Source organism: Protopterus annectens, chromosome 4.part0, assembly GCF_019279795.1.
Source record: "Protopterus annectens isolate FY-2018-M chromosome 4.part0, PAN1.0, whole genome shotgun sequence".
Lineage (NCBI taxonomy): Eukaryota > Metazoa > Chordata > Ceratodontiformes > Protopteridae > Protopterus > Protopterus annectens.
In genome coordinates this window covers 873,658,998-873,683,997 of record NC_056733.1, presented here as the reverse complement: position 1 = coordinate 873,683,997, position 25,000 = coordinate 873,658,998, and the positions used below count along the sequence as shown (strand labels likewise).

Genomic DNA, 25,000 nt, shown 5'->3' with positions numbered 1-25,000 from the left:
TCTGACATTTTGAAATTTTTAATTTAAAAGTAGAACTATATATATATATATATATATATATGGTTCTACCTCACATAAACGAAACACCATAACACCGACAACGCAATCACCGAAACCACATAACCGACAGTACAAAACCACGACATTCCACATGCCCGACAACGAAATAACTGACGGTACACAAACACGAAACCTCATGCAATTCACACACCACAATCAACAAACAAAACACATTCCCCGTCCAAAAACCACATACACAACACAAGCACACCAAAATCCCTACAAACCCACACTAAACCTCACATACACAACTACCTACAACCCTAACCCAAACCCTAACCCTAAGGTCCGTCACTGCCGCACACTTACCTGACCCGCTCCCTAACCCTAACTCACTTATCCGCCCTAACCCAAACACAATCACTACCGCACACTTACCTGACCCGCTCCCTAACCCTAACTCACTTAACCCACCCCTATCCACACTTACCTTACTCGCACCCTAACGTCCGTCACTACCGCATACTTACACAGCCTTTTCCCATTTCGGCATCCTCGGCATCGGTGCTTTCATCCGTCGGGTCGGTCTTCTGCTTGTCGATCTTCTAGGTCCCGTCGCATCGGTCTTCTGTGCTGTCGATCTTCTGGGGCTCGCGATTTCCGTGTCGATGTTCCGGCGTGTCGTTGAAGTGAGGTAGAACCATATATATATATATATATATATATATATATATATATATATATATATATTATGCTGACAGCCCATTTCACTGAAACCCATTTCGTTGACAGCTCATTTCATTGACAAAAGTATTCAAGGCAAAAACCTGGGTTTTGCCCCCCTCCCCACTGTTGTGCGACTGTGAAGTTGTTATATATAGTTGGGGGGGTGTGGGGGGCACACCTAGAATGTTTGTCAATGAAATGAGCTGTCAACGAAATGGGTTTCAGTGAAATGGGCTGTCAGCGAATAGAAGTAGACCCGTATGTATATATATATATATATATATATATATATATATATATATATGTATGTATATGTATATATATATATATATATATATATATATATATATATATATATATATATATTTATATATGTTTATATATATGTATGTTTATATATATATATATATATATATATATATATATATATATATAATTTTTACTGCAGGAGTGCAACAGTGATTTTGAAGTTAATGTAAACAGCAGGGGCATAACAGTGATCCTGGAGCTAATATATGTAACCCATCATTAGTAATGTTTATAAGACGTATAGTTGTGTCTGTGATCCCAGCATTACCATAAAAATAAAATATATACACATATATATATGCATTTGCACATCATTTTAGTTTTCATACTGTCAGGAATGACAGTAGTAGGTATCACATTTGTGATACTTTTTTTTTTTTTTTTTACAAAAAACGCCTTTATTAAATTATCATATATGACATAGGCAATCACACATTTATATACATGAAATCATACCATGTTGACGTAATTTTAGTTGCAGGCATTACATTTCACAACACGTATTGACATAATTGTAGCTGCAAACATTATACATCACTTACAATGTATCCAGTCATATCTCGTTCAAATCTTGCCTTCTTTTAAACCTCATAGGTTCATAGGTAGGTACTAGTCTATCTGCCCAAAGGCATTTATAAGCCTAGCCAGAATGTGTTGGCTTTCGCCGCCCCCTTAGATTAGTTCCCTGTGCCTCTGTCCAGCTGAGCCATTGAAGTGATCCTTGGGGTAAACTTTCTGTTTCTCATCCACTCATCAAGGTTTCTCTTGAAGAGGGTTAGCGAGGAGCTCGGCCTAATGTAGATTGGAATCTTGTTCCAAAGCATGGGAAGTCTCTGGGACAGGAATCTATCCCTCCAGCACGTCCTATTTATTGTTGTGGTGAGGTTTAGATCCCTAGAGTGTGTGACTCGAGGGGATAAGGTTTTCTTTAGGTGGAGCATGTCCATCAATTCTGGGTTGGACATGGCCTTGTATGTCAGGCAGAGATCACCTCTGAGTAGGCGGTATGCAACCGAGTACAGCTGGAATTTCTTCACTCGAGCTGCATAGGGCATCTGCTTGAGGCCAGTGATCCTCTTGGTGAGGTACTTCTGTGGTCCTTCCAGTTGTTACAGGTGTCTTGTAAGGTACATCCCAAATGGGGCATTGTACTCTATGATGGGTCTGATGAGTGATGTGTAGAGGGGCCCAGTAACCTCTTTCAATCTGGATGCAAACTCTTTTGTGATTAGGTGAGCCACATAGAAGGATTTTCTAAAAACTTTGGCAATGTGATTATCAAAGGAGAGGTTACTATCTACTTGGGTCTCCAGATCCCTTATTACATCTTCTGTATTTAGGGGGCTAACACCTATGTGATAGTTTGTGGGTACTTTGTTTTTTCCAAAGGGGATGACTATGCACTTTTTGGCATTTAGCTTGAGGCCATGGTTTTGACATCAGGTATCTGTGTTAATGAGACCCTTTTGGAGGATGTCTGTGTCAGCCAGAGAGTCAGTTATAGCCCCTAGTTTGCAATTGTCTGTGAATTTGGTTAGCTATAGTCCTCCTGTGCTTGCCTGTACCTCTGAGAAGTATATGCCAAACAGGAGGGGTCCTAGGACTGAGCCCTGGGGAATGCCACTTGTAACCAGTTTAGAGTCAGACCTAGCTCCCGCAACTCTTACCATGTGGGTTCTGTCCATGAGCCAGTTGACAACCCATCTCATGACGTAGGGGTTTATGTTCAGGCTGGTGAGCTTGTCTATAATACCTGAGTGGGGAATGGTGTCAAAGACCTTTGCGAGGTCTAGGTAGGCTGTGTGGACCACCTTTCCCTCATCTATAGCCTTGGTAACCGTCTCAAAGAAGTCCACTAGATTTAGGAGGCATGATCTGCCCTTAACAAAGCCAAACTGGGTAGGGTCTAGTGTTTGGAGGTTCCCAATGTCTCTGTTAATGAGATCCATGATGATGCGCTCCATAGCTTTGCAGACCAAGCTAGTCAGGCTTATAGGGTGATAGTTCCCGGGATCCATTGTGGCTCCACCTTTGTGGAGCGGAATAACCATTGCTGTGCACCACTCTGTGGGCACATAGCCTGTGGAGAGGCTGAGTTTAAACAGTGTGTTTAGGTGAGGGGTTAGTTCATCTTTGAGCTCATGTAGGACGCAGCCTGGGACACCATCCGGTCCCACTGATGCTGTGTTTTTGGCTTTGGAGTGGGGTGTTTTAACCTGAGTGTCTGTGATTTCAAGGGCACTATATTCTTCTAGTATAGTTATGGGCCCTTTTGGGGGTGGGGGGGGTGAAGTTTGCACTGAACCTGTCTGCCAGGATGTTGGCTATATCGGTCGGTTCAGTGTATTTTGTGCCATTCTGCACTAACTCTAGGCCTCCTCTGCATTGATTGTTCCCACAATTCCCATTTTTTCTATGTAATTTGCTGCCATCCTTTTCTAAAGATAACAGGAGTGAGGAAGCAGGGATTTTTATTTTCTTTCTGAGTTTTGAATGCCAGTTACAATCTGATTGTAGTGTTTTGTGTAATGAAGTACTGCACAAAGAAAACTGAAATATTTCTTCATTCTGCTGGTGTTTCCCCTTTATCCATGGCTGTGCTGTCTCAGATTTAGTATATTTATGTCTTGGATGCGTGAAGCGAATGGGGGCAGTGGGTTTTCCCCTTTTGAAAAACTGCTTATTTTTTTCTTTTTCCTTTTTTGTTGTCATTGTTTATATTAGTTTGTTGCTTGAGGGAGTCTTGGACATTTCAGTCTTGCAGGACATGATGTTCCTGCCCTCATTGTTTTGTCATAGACCCATATTTGGTACAGCAGTTAATCATAACACAGTGCTGTCAGATAGACGATAAGCTTTACCATTACTTCTTAGGTGGTTTGCTTAGCCCCGGGCTCAAGCTGTTAAGGGTCACAATAGGCTGATGCCTGTAGAGTTTCCGCTCTGTCCCACCATTCATTTCTAAAGCTGTGAGGATGTCTTAGCTTCAGAAATGAATATTGATACTGTATTTGCAGTTGCAGTTAAATGCTCAGTGCATGATAGTAATATATGTTACAGATGTACAGATGTACAACTGTAGCAAACAGTTTGCTACATTTACACAGTTGTAGAAAACTTTTTATTAGTCCTTAAGTTTCGTGGAAAGACTTTTTTTTTTTTTTGGGTTGAGGGGGAGTCACCTATATGAGGAGCTCCCCAGGGCACCAAATGAGTCACTACATTTCTGTTTAGTATCAACTACCAGCCCAACATGCATCACAAAATAAATTTTGTAGCCAGTCTGTAATAATGATCTAAATGTATGGCTCACGTTTACCCTCCAAGTAGTAGCATTGAATGGAAGTTTTGTACACACACTGCATCATTATGAGATGTGATCTTTACACTGTTTGTGTGAACCAGGGCTATATGAAGGAATGCCAGAGGCAATGTAAATAAGGATAAATGTTTTATTTACTAATTAACTAAATTGCAAAGTACAGCATCATTTGATTTCACAGTATACCACATGCTTCAGTTTACACTGAGTGGACTAGAACCTAGTAAATTGGACAAACACACTTTGGCTGCAAACTGCACACAGAAATACTATACTGAACAAGTGGCACATATACGTGTATTTGTATAGATAGATATAGGTATATGAGCACATTCATACAGTTCATCTACTAGAGGAATCGTCTTTTTCAGGCAGATGCAAACAGATAAACAGTTACTTTCGTTGGTCTTGAAAGTCTGTTTTTCCCTCAGACGTGTTGTTGATGATTTTCTATTCCTCATTCTCCAGTGGTCCTACACAATGATTTTGATCCTCTCTGTTTGACTCTTTCATAGTGAGTCAGTGATTTTTTTGCATTCTTTTAACCTGAATGATTCCCTCTTTCTCTCCAGCATGGCTCTGTTTATCTCTCTCCTAAATGATATCCCATAAATATTCTTTTCATGTTTACTTTTATATACAATAAAATCCCTACTGGCCTGCTAATAAACTACATGGATTTTTTTTCTATAAAAAGAGCTAATATAAAATAAGCAAGCATGCTTTTTCCAACTTTTGAGAAATGCTGAGTACAGAGAGAGAGAAGTGTAGTTCCAAACTTCATCTTGCATAGAAGAAGAAGAACACAGCTCCATGGTCAAAGTCTTACAAAGAATCATTCTAGATGTGTCAAAGCATTGTTTTGGGGGCAACTGTCTGTCATTTCTAGACATTTCCATGCATGCGTACACAGACCACAATATATTACCTTAGTTTAGAATCACAGCTCAGACTGTTACTGATTAACAAACTGCAGCCTGCATTATTAACAACAGTATCTTGTCCAGAAGTACTGTCGTCGTATATTGCCTTTTAATAAGTATGTAACAGAAGACACATCACGTCACATATCTCAGATTTGTATGCTATGCTCCTTTAGAACAGAAGAGCATAATATCACCTCCCATGTTTGCATTGTTATTAACTGTTTCGCACATGCAGAAACAAGCTTAGCACAACTGACATCCTGTGGTGTCATTTCCTATATTCACATCTGTCACACATAAGACATGTGCTGATTACTTAAAGCACTTACTAATTAGGCCATAAAACTAATCACAACAAGGGAATGAAGTTCTTGCAACTCATTGAGAACAGCTTGTATTCTGTTTAGCACAGGGATTTAGCAGAGGTAATGAATACTCTATATTGTTTTGTCAAGTGAAGCACCAGTCTTAAAGAAAAGAAAGTGTTATTTGTGAATAATTAATTTAGTTATTATGTTGATGTCTGATTAGTCTTCCCACATTTAAAAAGTTGTGTCAACAGCTAAGCTGCATAAATTATGAGTCTATCTTATCAAATCAGGTCACCCTTAGGTCTTAATTGCAAGGGGATCCCAGTGGACTCATGTAAGCAAAACCTACTCGTTAGGATTCTACCTCAGCCCACTGCATCTGAATTTTGTTGAATTATATCCAAGATATGTAGACATATACCAGGTTCCATAGCTGGCTACACCCTTCACTGGATATCACTGACACATCACATAGCTGGAAACAGTAGTGCTTTGAGCAAGTGAGGGTTGTGGGAAGTAAGAAGACAGTTTAATGCAGCATGCCAGGATGTTCATCGTGTTTCACTGTTGCAGTCATGACTGTAGGGTTCTCCCCTGCCGGCAGGCAGTCCTTGGTCGGCCAGAATCCCAAAGTCTGGGTCCGGCGTCGGCTGTTCAGCCATTCTCCCTGACGTCAGAGCGCGAGGAGTACAAAGCTGACAGCCGACGCCATGTTCTCCAGTCTTTCTTGCCGTGCGGTGATAGCAGTTCGCAAGTGCCGGTCGGCTGACTCCTGACAATTTTTTCTGAACAAACTTCAGTCCGAAGACTTTCTACTCCTACTCAAAGCTAAGTACCTCGTTGGGGAAACTTTTTTCTTGCTCCAGTCCGATGTCAGAAAAAGTTAATAATTGTATTTCATGTGGGAAGCAAATACCTCATAAGGATTTTCATTCTTACTGTATTCCTTGCTTAGGCCCTGACCACGACGTAGCTAGTTGTCGGTTTTGTGCTAGATTCAATCAACGTACAATTAAACGAAGGTACGATTTTGCATTTCATTACTTCGGTAGGCGTTTTAATTACAAAATGTCGTCGGATACGGTTCCGGTTACCGGAGTTCACAAACGACGCAAGGACAAAGACAGGCCTCCGAGGTCCAAATCAGACGATATTGTTCAAGCAGAGCCAGCTTCAGGTTCAGCCGTCGTCAGTGAGGCGCTTTTGCAGCCCCTGTTGTCGGCCATTTCGGAACCGATGGCCGAAACGGACTCCCACGAGGAACCAACTAGGCCTTTGAATATTTCTGTTGCAGGACCTTCGGACAATGCTCCTTCGGATGGGTCCGGAGCCGCTGTGCAGGTACCGGCTTCCGAAGGGGTTTTCAGGCCTACTCAGCTTTTAATAAAGGCAAAGCCAAAGACAAAGGCAAAGACTCCTTCCAAATCAAAGACTGCAACACAGGCCTCTTCTGATCCGGCTCCCAAGTCACAGAAACAGTTACTTAAGATGGTGGAGGACTTACTATGATTAGGGGTTCACATCCCCCTCCAGATAAAAGGCCAAGGCAGGAGGTTTATTATGACTCCTCCGATCAGGCTTCTGTTTCTTCAGTTTCTTCTTCTGACCAAGAATATTCTTTCCCTCCTTATGAGGATTCTGATGCTGAGGAATCCATTCCTTCAGCTTCTCCCCCTGAGGACTTCTCTTTTGGGGAAACTTTGCATGAAATGAGGGAACATTTCCACTGGGAAGGACAGGAGTATTCGGAATCTAAGAAAAGACTAAGGGATTTTCTTCTTCTTCCCCAACATAGACCCCTGGCTATTCCTCCTGTTTTGGATATTGTGGATGATGCCTTTTCGGAGGCTAACTTAACCCCTGACTCTTTTCCTCCAGCTCCTGTTAAGCCTGATAGATATTACAGGGTTCCTGATTCCCACCAGTTTTTATACAAGAACCCTACTGCTGACCCTGAAACCATTTCTCAGGGTCCTAAGGGAGTTAAGGCCGCTTCTGCTAAAAACCCCATTCCCACTGAGAAGGATTCCAGATCTTTAGAAAGATGGGGCAAAAAAGTGTACACTTCTGCTACTTTATCTATTAGGGCTTTAAACTGTCAGTTTCATATGCTGAAATACCAGCAATTTCTTCTGTCTGTTTTAAAACAAAAGCTAACTTCCATTTCCGCCTGTGCAGATAAGGAATTACATGACTTAATGCATGCCACTGAACAAGTTGGGAAGCATGGTTTACACTGTGGATTTGATGCCTTGGAGGCTTCTTGTGGGGCTGCTGCCTCTGGCACAGTAATTAGAAGGCATGCATGGTTAAAGGAACAAAATTTGCCAGATCAAGTAAAAGCTAAATTATTGGATGCTCCTGTTCAGCATAATGTTTTGTTTGGATCTAAAGCTGAAGAGGTGATTAAAAAGATGGAGGACAAGGCAAAATCCATGCAAACAGTTAAAGATTTCTTACAGGTACAGCCACCCAGATTTAGTAGGAATTGGCCTGCTAAAAATTGGTCCTTTCCCAATTCAGACAGGCCTCAGAGGGGTAGATACAGACGCTCCCGAGGAAGGCCTCAATCACAAGCCTCTTATAGACCAAGACAGTGGACTGCTTCCACCCCTATGGGAGGAGAGGACAAGTCGCAAGCTCATAGGAAACAGACTCAATGACTCCCTCTGTTGGGCTGCAGGAACTTCTTGCCTGGGAGCCCCTCTCGGAGGAAAACTTTCTCTTTTTCACCAAAATTGGACTCATATAACCCAAGACAAGTGGGTTCTGGATGTGGTTTCAAGAGGTTACAAATTCCATTTTCATACCCTACCAAGGCCAAGCGGATGGCCAGATCTTCCAAAACATCAATGGACAGAGGCCTTAAACCAGGTGGAAGCTCTCTTGGCTATGAAAGCCATAGAACTAGTTCCACTTTCAGAGATGGGACAAGGTTTTTACTCAAGGCTCTTTCTAGTCCCCAGGAAGCAAAATTCATGGAGGCCCATTCTGGATCTGTCAGTCTTGAACACTTTTCTAGAGATACCAAAATTCAAGATGCTTACTCTACAGCAGCTACTTCCAATGCTGACCAAAAATGCATGCATGGTAAATTTGGATTTAAAGGAGGCATATTTACACATTCCCATCAGGCAGGACCGCAGAAAGTACCTCAGGTTCAAGGCCGGATCGAGGCACTTTCAATTCTCTGCGCTGCCCTTTGGATTGTCTACTGCGCCCAGGGTCTTCACCAAATGACTGGCTCCAGTAGTAGCTTATTGCAGACTCAAGGGAATTCAAATTTACCCTTATCTGGATGACTGTCTTATTCAGGCAGACAGCAAGGATGTCTTACTCCAGCATCTACAGTTTGTTCAGAATCTTCTCAAGTTCCTGGGATTCACTGTAAACATAAAAAAGTCAAATTTGACACCCTCACAACAGATAATTTTTCTGGGCGCTTCTCTAAACACAACAACCCAGATGGCATTTCTGACATACGAAAAACAGTTATAGCTGGCTTCAACTTTCAAAACCTTGGCAACTTTAACTTGGCCATCTGCAAGGAGATTCCTGCAGGCTTTGGGTTACATGGCCTCCTGCATCCTTCTCATACCATATGCAAGACTACATATGAGGAAAATACAGTGGTACCTAAAAAGTGTATGGTCTCAGCATTGCCACAGTTTAGACATACTGATCTCCATCCTGCCTTGTCTTCAAAAGGAATTCCTTTGGTGGTCCAAGGCATGTACTCTAAACAAAGGAAAACCCTTCTGTCTGCCTCCTGCCATTCAGATACTAACCACGGATGCCTCAGATTATGCATGGGGAGCCCATTTTCAGGGCAACTGTCTGCAGGGCCTTTGGACAAAGGATCAAAAGCATCTGCATATCAATTTAAAGGAAATGTTAGCCGTTCAGAAAGCTCTGTTGGCCTTCAGGAATCTTCTACAACCAGGACAACTACTGATACAGACAGACAACATCACAGTTATGTGGTACATAAACAAGCAAGGGGGATCTCATTCCTACCCCCTTTGCAGACTAGCCATGGATCTGTGGAACACAGCTCTAGCTTGCAATCTGGACCTTCAAGCTCAGTTTCTACCAGGAAAGCAAAACTTCCTGGCAGACAGTCTGAGCAGAAACCTTTCAGACCCACATGAGTGGATGCTGGACACCGAAATATTCAAGATGATAACAGCAGTCTGGGGATGTCCTCACATAGACCTCTTTGCATCCCACCTCAATCATCAACTACAGATTTTTTGCACCAGGACTTTCCACGAACAAGCTTGGAAAGTGGATGCACTATCATTCAGTTGGAGAAACCTCTCGGGATATACCTTTCCGCCTCTTCCTCTTCTTCCACGGGTATTACTAAAGATCAAACAGGACAAGCCCAAGATGATAATCTTGCTGGCCCCAAATTGGCCTCGACAGTTTTGGTACCCAACTCTGAAAAACCTTTGTCTGGAGCCCCCTTGGGTTTTACCACAGACTCCGAACCTTCTGTCCCAACACCAAGGTCAGGTTCTACACTCCCATGTCAGAACTCTCAGCCTGGCGGCCTGGTTAATCCAGGGTCTTTGATTCATTCTCTCCTACCCAAGCAGGTTATGGATGTCATTTTAGAAGCCAGACATCCTAGCACTAGAAAATCTTATGCAGGAAAATGGAAAAGATTTTGTTCCTGGATGCAGGCTCAGGATTCTGATCCTCTTCTTCCTAACATTCCTTTGATTTTACTTTACCTGACAGACCTCTTACATAAGGGTCTCTCTTTCTCTTCCATTAAGATACATGCCTCTGCTATTTCTGCTCATTATAATACAGACCCTCCAATCTTTTCCCACCAGCTCATGAGACAGTTTCTCAGAGGAGCTAAGAACTTAAGGCCCCCTAGATCTCCTCCCATTCCTGCTTGGGATCTCAACTATGTTTTGGAAAAGCTCACCTTACCTCCTTTTGAGCCTGCTGCCACTTCTGACATCAAGTTTTTATCATGGAAGACAGCCATCCTGTTGGCTCTGACCTCTGCCAGGAGAGTTTTGGAGTTGCAAGCTCTCATGGCTGTGGAACCTTATATTATTTTTCACCAAGACAGGGTGTCTTTAAGGACTAATCCTACTTTCATGCCTAAGGTGTTTCCAAAGTGGCTTTAAATCAAACTATTCACTTGCCAACTTTTTTCCCCACTCCTCAAAATAAAGGGGAAAGGATCTTACATTCCTTGGATGTACACAGACAACTACGTTTTTACCTGGACAGAACCAAGGACATCAGGAAATCAGAGCAATTGTTTGTTTCTTATGCTTCAAGTTCCCAAGGTAAAGCCATTTCAAAACAGACCATTTCTAAATGGATTGCTCATGGAATCAGATTTTGCTATTCACACCATGGAAAGTAAATCCCAGGGAGTATAAGGACTCATTCCACCAGAGCTGCTGCCACTTCCGCTGCCTTCCTCAGGGGAGTTCCTACCAAAGACATTTTGGAAGCTGCAACTTGGAGTTCAGTGCATACTTTTTCAAAGCACTACAATCTACCTCTCTACTCTAAGTCTAGGGCAGGCTTTGCTTCTGCAGTCTTGCAGGGCCTTTTAGCCACCCCTTCTTCTTTATGACCACCTCCCTTTCATTCTGCTTTGGGATTCTACCCTACAGTCATGACTGCAACAGTGAAACACGATGAACATAGTACAGTTGTGTACACTTACTATAAATGTAGATGTTCGAGTGTCTTCACTGTTGCAGTCTGGGTTTCCCTCCCTCCTGGCCCCTCTTGTTTTTACTTTTGTGTGGTTCCTTTTTTCACCATTCTTCTGAGGTGTATTTGCAAAGGGTATGGGACCTTATTCATTTTGGGACTCCTGACATCTGGGGCAAGAAAAACTGGAGAACATGGCGTCGGCTGTCAGCTTTGTACTCCTGGCGCTCTGACGTCAGGGAGCATGGCTGAACAGCCGACGCCGGACCCAGACTTTGGGATTCTGGCCGACCGAGGACTGCCTGCCGGCAGGGGAGAACCCTACAGTCATGACTGCAACAGTGAAGACACTCGAACATCTACATTTATGGTAAGTGTACACAACTGTACTTTCCCTTTCCAATTATTCCTGCCAGCTCTGTAAGGAATTCTTTCATATCAGGCTCCATAATTATATGCTAATGGTGGCTCTGTAAAGAGCTCTCTAACACCAGGCTCCCTAATCAGCTTTTCATGGTGGAGCTAGAGGAAGATCTCTTTCTTTCAGATGACAGACTCCCTTATTAGTTATTCATTGTGGTTCTGTAAGGAGCAGTCTCATACCAGGCTCTCTAATAAGTTACTTGTGGTGGCTCTGGAAGGCACTCTCTTATGCCAGGTTCTCTAATCAATTATTCATGGTGGCTCTGGAAGGCACTCTGCCATGCCAGGCTCTCTAATCAGTTATTCATGGTGGCTCTGGAAGGCACTCTGCCATGCCAGGCTCTGTAATCAGTTATTCATGGTGGCTCTGGAAGGCACTCTGCCATGCCAGGCTCTCTAATCAGTTATTTATGGAGGCTCTGGAAGGCACTCTGCCATGCCAGGCTCTATAATCAGTTATTCATGGTGGCTCTGGAAGGCACTCTGTCATGCTAGGCTCTATAATCAATTATTCATGGTGGCTCTGGAAGGCACTCTCCCATGCCATGCTCTGTAATCAGTTATTCATGGTAGCTCTGGAAGGCACTCTGCCATGCCAGGCACTGTAATCAGTTATTCATGGTGGCTTTGTAAGGAACTCTTTCATGCCAGGCTTCCTAATTGGTTATTCATGGTGTCTCAGATCATGTGAGCTCAGGAACTGGAAGAACCAGGTGGAATTGCAGATGCAGGAGCTACCCTGTGGATCTCCAGGTGCTACAGTTCTAAATACTAGGGTTTAGTGGGGGGTAGTTCCCCAGCATGTGCTCAAGAGGGGGAGAATTATGCATCTGCCCTGGACTGAGCTTTGCTGCCACTTCAGCATGCTGTCTGTCCAGCATGCACTTCAGCATGCAGTTTGTCCAGCATGGAGAGAGTGGAGATGGATGTACCTAAAACAATATCCTGTAGTCACATGGTGATGGCTGTTCTCATAGGATGCTAGCTGTACTCACAGGGTGATGGCTGTACTCACAAGGTGGTGGCTGTACTCACAGGATGATGACTGTAATCACAGGGGTGATGGCTGTAGTCACAGGGTGACAATTGTACTCACAGAGTGACAGCTGTACTCAAAGAGTGATGCATGTACTTGCAGGGTGATGGCTGCACTCACAAGGTGATGGCTGTACTCACAGGGTGACGGCTGTGCTCACAGGATGATGACTGTGCTCACAGGATGATGGCTGTACTCACAGGATGATGGCTGTACTCACAGCGTAATGACTTCACTCATAGCTTGACGGCTGTACTCACAGGCTGACATTTGTACTCACAGGGTAATGGCTGTACTCAAAGGGTAATGGCTGCACTCAAAGGGTAATGGCTGCACTCATAGGGTGATAGTTGTACTCACAGGGTGATGAGTGTACTCACAGGGTAATGGCTGCACTCATAGGGTGACGGCTGTACTCATAGGATGACAGTTGTATTCACAGCATAATGGCTGTATTCACAGGGTGATGGCTGTATTCACAGGATGATGACTCTACTCACAGGGTGACAGCTGTGCTCACAGTATGATGACTGTATTTGCAGGATGATGGGTGTACTCACAGGATGACAGTTGTACTCACATGGTGATGGCTATACTCACATGGTGACTCTGTACTCACAGAGTGATGGCTGTACTCACTGGATGATGGCTGTACTCACAGGATGACAGCTGTATTCAAAGGGTGATGGCTGTACTCACAGGGAAACAGCTGTACTCTCAGGATGATGGGTGTACTCACAGGGTGATGGCTGTATTCACAGGGTGACGACTGTACTCACAGAGTGATGGCTGTACTCTACTCTCAGGGTGATGGCTGTACTCACAAGGTGATGGCTGTGCTCATTGAGTGATGGCTATACTCCCAGGGTGACAGCTGTACTCACAGGGTGATGACTGTACTCACAGGTTGATGACTGTACACGCAGGAGATGGCAGTACTCACAAGGTGATGGCTGCAGTCTTTTCATGTGAGCTTAAGGATGCTTAGAGATTGGAAGGAATGACAGCAAAAATCTGAAGAAAAAAACCTTGATGGTCATGACAAGATAGTGACCCAGAAAAATTATTTAAAGAATGCACAGTCAGCTGACATTTCACACACACTTGTAAAGACAGCTGTGCAGAAGTGATAAGAGTTGAGTGATGCATGGTCTGATAATGACAAGAAATATGATTTGGGGGGTACCTGTGTGGGAGGGAGCGCATACCATATTAGGGTGCAGCAGTTATAACCACTTAATTAACCCTCACTTGCAGAAACCTACAAACTCCCACTGCATAACACCAGTGCACATGTGGAATGGGGAGAAATACATGCCCATGGTGTAGCCTGGTACAGACACAGCAGATAAAGTTAACTGTTTTCATGCAAAACAAAATACAGTGTCCCTGCTTTCATGCCAGTGTGGTAACAGTAGTACAATTATTTTGATGTAAGAAAATATGAAGTCCTGAATGAAGAAACTTGCGTTAAAAAAAATACTGTTCAACGTAGAAAACTGTCTTTTTTTTGGTGCACATGTTCCAGCTTCTCACAAGTCAGTTACTCACATCTGAAATGCTTGTCTGTGTAACTGAGTTCAAAACACTTATGGAAATTTCCTGTAGATTAACAGTCTGCTGGGCAACATTCATTTCTAGTCAGGCCAGTGAAGTATAGGCCATCCATTAGGTGAGTTCTGCTTTATTTCTATATATATAGTTTTGCCAGTTTAGTGTGACCTTGGAGGCAGTGTATTTCGAGATTAGGGAAATGAAGGCAGAATCTTCGTATTGGTGGGTGCAGAGGGGGTTACCATCATTTTTGATTTCAACAGTGAGTTGTTGGAACATGAAATTACTAAAGCAGACCCAGTAGACTCTCAATGATGTGAATTTACTTCTTGAAAAATTACATAAATGCTTTCTAAATACTGTGAAAGATGCTTCTGTTAAAAGATTAGTAGCTCATAAATTATCCTTCAGTTTCCAGCTTAAGAATTTCAGTTACATGAGCAATGAGAAACAAATTTGATGACTCAGAGCCTAAAATACACACATATTTGCATGCATGCATGCATGCACATGCGCACACGTGCACACACACACACACACACACACACACACACGCACGCACACACACACGCACGCACACAAACACAAACACACACACAAGCACTTTTACATAAGCATGCACACACACACACATTTTAGAATTTTTTTTTGGTCTCTTAACCTTTGAAACAGCGTGGCATTTATGCACATATCTGTTCTAAGTCAAGGTCAAGACTAAAAAAAATCAGATTGAAGGACTCCCAAAGCTAGCGTATTTCTTAAAATTTGATATTTCTTCAAATTGATACAGAAAGAGAGACTGATAAAATAAAGAATTTTTTGTTAAGACAGAATAAAGTATTTTACAATAATTCAATCAGTTACGTTTTGCGGCATAGAGTGTGGTTTGTACAACCATTTTCCCTCATTATTCTAAATAAATAAATACAAAATTTATCTCTTCCGGTTCTTTATTGTTCATAGTCAGTGTTGCAGTACTGATTCTTGGGTCTTCCTGCCATGCACAACCCCACGACCAGTCCAATTTCCAGAATCTTTACATCATCCCTAGATGATGGACATCTAAAGGCTGACATCTGGACATCAGGGTATAAGAAGGGCATCCATCAGCGCCATATTCAATTATTTCCAGCTGTGCAGTGCAGTGTGCTTCACATGCTCAGTACACTCTCAGTCCATGGGTTGGCTCATTTCTCCATAGAACCTTCTTCTTCCAGTCAGATAAGTACCCCACTGGAGAAATTTCTTTACTAATTTAATGTTCAAAAAAGTCGACAGTTGCTTGAAGTGAGGGAAGCAAATCCCACATAAAGATTTTCACTCATTTTGTCTGTCCTATTTGGGGTCTCAACATGTCTCTGACTGCCCTGACTTTGCAAAATTCCATGCAAGAACTTTAAAACACAGGGCAGTGGTACTAGCCACTCAAATGGAGTCCTCATCTTTGGCTTCCCGGGGTTGCAACAATCCACAGACTCCAGCATTGGCTAGCATCATTCCAAAATCAAAAACAGAAAGACAAAAAAGCCAAAGACCCTGACATTACCAAGAAAGCTCCAACTCTAAGTTGTAAGTCAACCAACAACCCAGATGAGGCACTGTTGCAGCCTCCTGGCCCAGCAACTCTTAGGCCCAAACCCTCTGGTATAACCCCTTGGGAAGCCACCAAAGTCACCAGCCTACCTGCGAATACTGCCATGGTACACATGTTGGTCAGGTCTGAGGATGGTCTGCAGGCTTCAGCTTCCAACATCTGTGTTGTGGGTCTCGAGGGAGACTCTCTGTCTTTCTCAACTACTGAAGCTACATCCAAAGTCATGGACAGACAACCACACCCCCAGGTCACCCCTTTAAAATGGACATCCAAACCAAAGCAAGCCACCTCTTTCTTATCACCACTCCCTCCATCCACTTCTCAGACTGAAGCCCAGGATCTTCTTAAAATAGCACAAGAGTTTATGGCCTTCATGAAATCCAGAGAGCCATCTCATGCTTCCACTATTGAGGCCTCCCCATCTAAAAGAAGCAGGGAAGAAGCTTCTCGGGAAGAAGAAGATTTCTCTAGCTCTGAGGAGGAGGAGGAGGAATTGTGTTACTCTGGCCAGATGCCACCACAAGCTTACCTAGACTCAGATGACACCCTCCCTTTTGCCTCTCCCCAAGGACCTTTCCTTTCAGAATACTCTACATAGAATGAAGGAGGCTTTCAGGTGGGAAAGTGCGCTGTTCTCAAAAGCTCAGACCCACTACAGATAACTGCTAAGCTTGCCTTCACCCAGACCACTGGCTATTCCTCCTGTACATGTTGTATAGGATGATGTCTTTCAAGACATTGTTTTACACCCTGATGTAGTCTACACTGAATCCACAAAAGGTGTTCCTAAGGAACTAACGACATCCTGTACCTAATGACTGAGAAAGTACATTATTAGATAGATTTGGGAAGAAAGCTTATACCTCTACAACCCTGGCAGTGAGAGATTTGAATTGTCAATTCCATATGCAAAAGTACCTTGAATCTCCTCAGGACTAAATTCTAGCTAAGTAAGATAGACTCTATTTCAGACAGACCTTTATCTAAGGAAATCGGGGGGGAGACAGCCAGTGAAGCCCATTGTAAGTCTCCATAGACTCCCTAAAATGTGGATTTGACTCCTTAGATGTTTCTTACAGAGCAGGCGCCACAGGTTCTATCATCCACATTCATGCAAGACTCAGACCCAGCCCCTGTCAGATCAGGTAATGGCTGAAGTACTGGATACTCCAGTAGACAAGGAATTTCTTTTTGGTCCTCCAGGTGAACAAGTTTTTGAGAAACTGAGTAAGAAAAGGAAAGCAAATTAAAATTGTGAAATAATTTTACCTCTCTTAGACCCATGGTACAGTAGGAATTACCCTTCAAAATCTTGGCCTTTTCCACCTAGACAAGACAAGGGGAGGCCTTCTAATGGCAAAAGATCAAGACAATCTAGAAAATGGCAACCAGAGCAGTCATACAGAGCAGGACATTCAAAAGAGCCTGCCTGGCACAGAGAACAAGCATGACTATGTTGCTCCCCAGCCTCCTTTACCTGCTGCCACCCTCCCCCCAAGCGCTTGGCAGGAAGTCTCTCCTTCTTCCTAAACTGATGGAAAATCAGCACTAGGGACAAATGGGTCTTCAGCATCATAGACAAGGGGTACTGTTATCTAGTTCAGAGAACTGCCACATTCTTGACCATTCCAAAACCACCAAAACAGCTAGAAATCCTCTTTACCACCTGTCCTCAGGGAGCTGTTTCACAAGAATTCATCCAGGACGTCCCTCCAGGACAAGAGGGAAAAGACTTCTAATCAAAGATCTTTCTAGTTTCAAGAAAATAGGCACCTGGAGGCCCATCTTGGACCTCTCTAAGCTAAACAAGTTTCACAAAATCCCAAAATGCTTAGGTTGCAAAAACTACTACCCGTAATCTTCCAAGATGTCTCCATAGTCACTGTAGACCTAAAAGGCACTTATTTCCACATCTCCGTAGCAGACAGTCACAGAAAGTACCTGCAATTTGTAGCTACAGGCTCTCACTTCCAGTTCTGTGCTGTCTGCTGCTCCCAGAGTTTTCACAAAATACCTAGCTCCCCTGATACCACATTCCAGAACTTTAAGGGTTCATATTTATCCCTATGTAGATGAGTGTCACATTCAGCAGAGAGCCAAATCAGAGATCCTAGATGCCTTACAGATCACAGTAGGCTGCTTTTAGAAGGTAAGTCTTGCCTTAAATCTTCAAAAATCCCAGACCCTTCCTAAAACAAATTATATTTATTTATTTCAGTTTGGTGACTGGGGAAGTCCACTGGGCCCATGAGTGTCCATTTTCAGTGGAGGCCCGGGGAGAAAAGCTCCAAACTATTACATAAACATTTAAGATACAAAAGTATGTAAGTTACAAAAATAAAGTACAGTTTACATGAATGAACATTCTGTATCAGGCTTAGTAGACAAAAAACAATTATGAAGTATCAGGAAGGCTGTACTGTGGAGATTAACTTAGGAAAAATCATCATAACAGTTGAAGTGTAGCAAACTTATACAAAACCATCGATTAAAGCAAGGAAACAGTTTACAGGCATTAGTTTGACAAAAGTGGTTATTTTCAATATTTACAAGGAAGATAAATATAGTATGTTAAAGTAAGGAAACCATTTAAAATGTCCTCTTTCTGGTAGCCCTCAAAGTTTGGTTCAACAGAAAGGCTTCCTTCCTTCCTTCCCCAAGACAAAATTGTTTTCTTGACATGCTATCTGACCAGTCTGCTTCCAAAGCAGCTCATCACTGCAAGGGAATTCCTGAGGATTCTGGGATACATGGCATCTTGCATTCCCATGATCCCACTTGCAAAGTTATTCATGAGAAAACATCAATGGTTAATGAAAAATGCTTGGGAACAGTATTCTCAAGTCTTGGAAACCTTTCTGCCTCTCCTTCCATGCCTGAAAAAGGAACTCCTATGGCAGAAGAACACCATACAGAGGAACCTAGGAGTGAATTTCTCTTTCCCAGAAGCAGGCAAAACCATCACCACAGACAGTTCAGACATAGCTTGAGGGGACCAATTAGGTTCCATGAAAGTGCGGGGTATTTGGTTCCCTCAGCAGAGAAAGTTGCATATAAATCAGAAGGAGCTACTAGCAGTCCACCTGGCCATAAAAGCTTTTCAGCACAACTTAAGCTGAGGGACCCTGCAAATCTGGACAGACAACTCCCCAGTGTTGTAGTACATAAACAAGCAAAGGAGAACTTTGTTTTAGCCTCTGTGCAGCCTGTCCAGGAAAAAAATGGATGCTGCTCAAGAAACAGGGCTAACCCTTGTAGCTTCTTATATTCTGGGTCAGAACAGCACCCTGTCAGATTCTGTAAGCAAGGACCTTCTACAGCCCAACAAATGATGCTGAAGACAGAGACCTTCTTGGACCTAACAATTCAGTGGGGGATCCCCTCAGTAGACCTGATGTTCTTAGTGTTTCACTGTTGCAGTGATTACATTTGGGTAATCTGCTGGCAGGTTGCCCTCAGTCGGCCTGATTAACAAAGTCTTGGGTCCTGCGTCGGTTGCTGTCCCTTCTTCCATGACGTCAGGTTGTCAGGGGTATAAAACATGCAGCCAATGTCATTACATCAGTCTTTCTTGCCGTGCGGTGCCCGAAGCAGAAGCAGTTCGCAAGTGCTGGTCAGCCAACTCCTGAAATTTTCGTTTTCGAGTTTCAGAACCGAAATCTTCAAACTAAAGCTAAGTACCCCGTTGGAGAAACTTTTTCTTGCTCCTTACCGATGTCAGTAAAAGTTAATAATTGCATTACTTGTGGAAAGCAAATACCTCATAAAGATTTTAATTTGTACTGTATTCCTTGCCTAGGCCCTGACCACGGCGTACCTTGCTGTCGGTTTTGTGCTAAATTTAATCAACTCATGATTAAACGTCGGTATATTTTTGCTTCTAAATACTTAACTGAGATGCTTCACAAGGGCCTATCTTTTTCTTCCATAAAAATCCATGCCTCTGCCATTTCAGCTCATTACAGCACAGAACCTCCCCTCTTCTCTCATCCTCTGCTAAAGCAGTATCTCAGAGGGACCAAAAATTTAAGACCTCCCTGGAGAGCACCAACTCCTGCATGGGACCTCAATTTTGTTTTGGAAAAACTCACTCTCCCTCCTTTTGAGCCAGCTGCTACTGCAGACCTAAAATTTCTCTCCTGGAAAACAGCTTTCCTTTTAGCAGTCACTTCAGCTAGAGAGATTTCAGAATTACAGGCTCTTATGGCAGTGGAGCCTTTCATTATTTTTCATCCGGACAGGGTGGCTCTCAGGACCAATCCATCTTTCATGCATAAGGTGGTATCCAGTGTGGCTCTTAATCAGACCATTCATCTGCCAACTTTCTTCCCCAATCCACAGAACAAGGGTGAGAGGATTCTGCATTCATTGGATGTACACAGACAACTTAGATTCTACTTAAACAGGACGAAACCTGTAAGAAAATCTGAACAACTATTGGTGTCATTTGCTGCAGGGGCAGAGGGAAAGGCTATTTCAAAGCAGACTATTTCCAAATGGATAAGCCATTGTATTCATTTCTGCTATATGCACCAAGGTAAACCTATCCTCAAGGGGATCAGATCTCATTCCACCAGGGCTGCATCTACTTCTGCAGCCTGTCTCAAAGGGGTTCCTACCAGAGACATTCTAGAAGCTGCTACCTGGAGCTCAGTTTATACGTTCACCAAACATTACCATTTACCTCTCTTCTCCAAATCCAGAGCTGACTTTGCCACTGCAGTCCTGCAGGGCCTTATAGCTGCTCCTAATGCTGTATAACTCCATCCTCCCAACCATAGCTTTGGGATTCTACCCAAATGTAATGACTGCAACAGTGAAACATGAAGAACATAGTACAATTGTGTACACTTACCATAAATGTAGATGTTCGAGTGTATTCACTGTTGCAGTCCGGGTTACCCACCTTCCAGCCCCCTGTTTTTCTCTTACTATACCTCTCCTTTCTTTTACTATGCTTAAAAGCCTTTTTGGTGTATTTGCTTTTGTTTGGAGGTATATTTTTTGTGTTTTAAATTATATTCATTTATATGTGTATATATATATATATATATATATATATATATATATATATTTTTTTTTTTTTTTTTTTTCTCCCTGACATCTGGGGCAAGAAAAGCGATGTAATGGCATCGGCTGCATGTTTTATACCCCTGACGACCTGATGTCATGGAAGAAGGGACAGCAACCAACACAGGACCCAAGACTTTGTTAATCAGGCCGACTGAGGGCAACCTGCCAGCAGATTACCTAAGTGTAATGACTGCAACAGTGAATACACTCGAACATCTACATTTATGGTAAGTGTACACAACTGTACTGTCCACTCTCATCACAACAAGCAACTAAAAAAGTTCAGCTCCAGAACTGAACAGACAGAAGCCTGGCAAATAGATATATTCTCCTACACATAGGCAAACTGGTTCCTGTATGCATTCCCACACTTACCCCTGATCCACAAGGTACCGACAAAAATCAGGGCACATAGACCCAGCATTATCATAGTGCCCCCTTCTGGCTGAAACAACACTAGTTCTCCCTCTTCCTGACACTCAGCAAAGAGAGAGAGAGAGAGAGAGATTCCATACCGTACCACAGGAAGTAGATCTCCTCAGTTAAACCAAGGGGTCTGTCTTCTACCCCTACCTACTTACCCTCAGGTTAACAGCCTGGAGGATTATGCATCCTTTCCCAAGGACACGCTTTCCATTCTAAGGGAAGCAAGGAAGCCAAATACCAGGAAATCATACCTGGCAAAATGGAAAAGATTTTCTATATGATGTCACAGCAAAAGCAGTAACTCTTCTCAGGCAGACTTTAACTCAGTCTTGCAGTACCTGTCAGGCCTATTTAACCAAGGGCTTTCCTATTCCAGTATTAAGGTACATGCATCTGCCATATCAGCTTGTCTGCACAGTACCCCACCTATTCTCTCACACCCACTCATGAAACCTTTTCTTAAAGGGGTGACTGACTTGAAGCCACACAGAAAAAAACCCTGTATCAGCACGGGATCTAAATTATGTGTTAGAAAAACTAACTTTGCCTCTCTTTGAACCTGCTGCCACTGCCTGTCTAAAGACAGTCACCTGGAAGATTGCCATTCTTATAGCTGTTGCATCACCTAGGAGAGTTTCTGAGCTACAAGCCCTCAAGCATAAAGAACCTTTCACTGTCTTCCATAGGAATAGGGTCACCCTCAGATCAAACCCATCCTTTATACCTGAGGTGGTATCAGAACTTACTTTAAACCAGGCTGTCCACCTGCCAGTCTTCTACCCAAACCTACAGAGCAGGGCCGAGCAAGTCCTGCACTCCCTGAATGTGCACAAGCAGATCCGGTACTAGCTGGACAGGACAAAAAGCCCTAGTAGAGCAGAGCAATTGCTGGTGGCTTTTTGCCTGTCTCCAAGCAAAGCATTTCAAAAATTGGCAGCAAATTGCATTAATTTCTGTTACTCACATCATGGAAAAGATCATCCTGGGTATATTAAAGCCCACTTCACCAGATATGGGATAACTACCACTGCTTTCCTCAAAGGAGTCTCCATCCAGGCCATCCTAGAGGCAGCCACATGATTATACAACACTATGACCTAGGCACTGCCTGCAGGGCTAGTACAGGTTTCACTGTCGTAATCCTGCAAAATCTTATTTCCTGTGGTCATACAGATGACCCACCACCCAACTTTTAGCTGTGGAAGTTCTCCCAAGAATCAGTACTGCAACAATGACTATGAAGAACATAATGCAGTTATATCTCATTTGCCATAATTGTAGATGTTTGAGTAGATCGATGTTTCAGTACATACTTCCACCCTTCAACCCCTCTATCTGCTGCCCACTTGTTTCCCCCTTGCTGGGTGCAAAGGCTAGAGCAGTTTTCCTGTAGATAGCCCCCTTATTTCCATCATCCCCTCTCTGCCTCCTATGTCCCCCCAATCACTTAAAATTAGGCAACTGGTGAGGCTGTGTTGTCCTCAGGTGTCATACTGCTCTTTCACTGTTTAGAAAGACCTGAAGATGGCTCTATTGGATGCCCTTCTTATATCTTCCTGTCCAGACATCAGTCTTCAGATGTCCATTAGCTTGGGATGATGTAAAGACTCTGGAAATTGGGCCAGTTACGGGCTTCTGTATGGCAGGAACACCCAAGAATTGTTACTGCAACATTGATCTAGTCAAACATCTGCAGCTATGGTTAAGTGTGACACAAGTGTACCTTTTCCCTACAGTGACATCAGTTGAACGTATTCCGTTCTGTGATGAAGTCGAGGTAAGGAATGGTGAAGTCAGGTGAGGGTAATAAGGGAACGCATTCATAGATTTCTATATATACGCCACCTCACATGTGACTACATGCCTATTAAAATTTCTCCACACATCCCCATGCTATCACTTAGGTAACATCATCAATGGATAACATATGTTTAAGTGTGTGATTTCCTACTGAAACTTCATAAAGTTTTTTTTATTAAGGAAACAGCTAACATACATTAGAAATGTCAGGAGGAACATCCATTGCTCCACTTAAGCCACCATATGCCATTTGCATGTCTGAACTGTAGCAGAACACTTTTAAAATACATTTTTTACATAATTTTGTTTTATTAGTCCATATTGCTTTGACACTTTAATACACAATAGGGGCACTAGGACATTCAGAGTCAAAATTAGGGGTTATCTTGAAAATTAAAAATGGCAGAACAATTTGTGTGCCATAATAACAAGTACTTTAGAATAAACAGTAGCATTTTAATAAGCTATAAGCTGGAGCCTTCATTGAAATTGAACTATAAGCTAAGTTCAAGAACCCACATGCTGATTTGAATTTGTCTTTTTTACTTTCTGTTTGGAAACGACATACTTATTTGAAATTGTTTTTTTCTACAGCTTAAAAAGCAACCTACAGAAAAAGCTGTCCAATGACTCTATGGATTTATCTGGAATGCCTTTATCCACCAGAGACATCCACCGTGTAGCATACTGTCTGCAAAACAACAAAGACTCTCTCATAACTATTGACCTTAGCTTTACAGAACTAACAGATGAGCATCTAAGAATGTTGCTACCATTTTTGTCAGCCATGCCTAAGCTTGCCAACGTAGCTCTGAATGGTAACAGGTTGACTAGAACCATGGTGAAAGACTTAACCGAAATCATAAAGGACATCACCAAGTTCCCATCCCTGTCCTGGCTTGATGTGGGCAACAATCTGGACATTTTCACTCTGCCACAACCCCTACTGGTTGGTCTAAGAAGGCGCTGCAGTCTGCAGAGTACATTACCAACCATCTATGAATCTTCAAACTATGAAATGGAAAGCTCAGATGAAGAAGCCGATCTGTCAGAAGAGGATGAAGAAAAGGAAGAAGAACCTTGGCATTCCTTGAAAGAGAAAGAAGACACACAGACATATGCACAGAAGTGCTGTGAAAGGTGATAGGCCTTTTTTAAGGCTATCAGTGTCAACAAAACATGGTGTTGTTTTCTAAAGCTTTATAGTAGTAATCAGCTAGCAGACCCTCAATATGGTCTTAGCTGTTCTGGTATGTCTAACATGCCAAATTTTCCTGAAAGTTAACCATACAGACAGACAGCACCTGCATTTCATATCAAAAATAGAGGGCTGTTACTTACCTTCTGGTCATGATGGCACATGTTGAAACAGGGTGGTAGTTCTGTGAAGAAGGATGCTGTGAAAAGACACCTAAGACACCTTTGCTGGTGGAAGAATTCAGGAATGTTTCACATAAACAAAGACCTCTGGTAGTGGTGAAAAGGATTGCTCATTGTGAAGGTGGTTGTAAAAGTATGTCTCATAACATTATAAGCAATTCCAACGAGTGGTGAACAGGATTGCTCATTGTGAAGGTGGTTGTAAAAGTACGTCTCCTAAAATTGTTAGCAATTCCAACGAGGATATGTCTTCATTGCATCTATTTGTTGTTAGCTGTCTAGCATTTTACTCAGTGTGTGTGTGTTTATGCTTTGCTAACCTCTGAACAAAGAAAATACAAAAAAAGAAGAAAAGTTTCACCAGAGTTTGTAGCCCGTTACAGTCACATGATGGGGGAAAAATGCACAGTCAGGAAGCTATTGTCC

General features: G+C 42.8%; 1 protein-coding gene across 1 annotated transcript in view; it reads left to right on the top strand.

Moving 5' to 3' along the window:
* Positions 1-25,000, top strand: part of LRRC75B (leucine rich repeat containing 75B) — a 508,949-nt gene that overhangs the window by 481,778 nt on the left and 2,171 nt on the right. Inside the window, exon 4 of the mRNA XM_044068833.1 lies at positions 23,789-25,000. This exon is cut by the window's right edge and continues 2,171 nt beyond it. Coding sequence (XP_043924768.1) covers positions 23,789-24,338 — 550 coding nt within the window. The 3' untranslated portion in view covers positions 24,339-25,000. The remainder of the gene's footprint in view (positions 1-23,788) is intronic.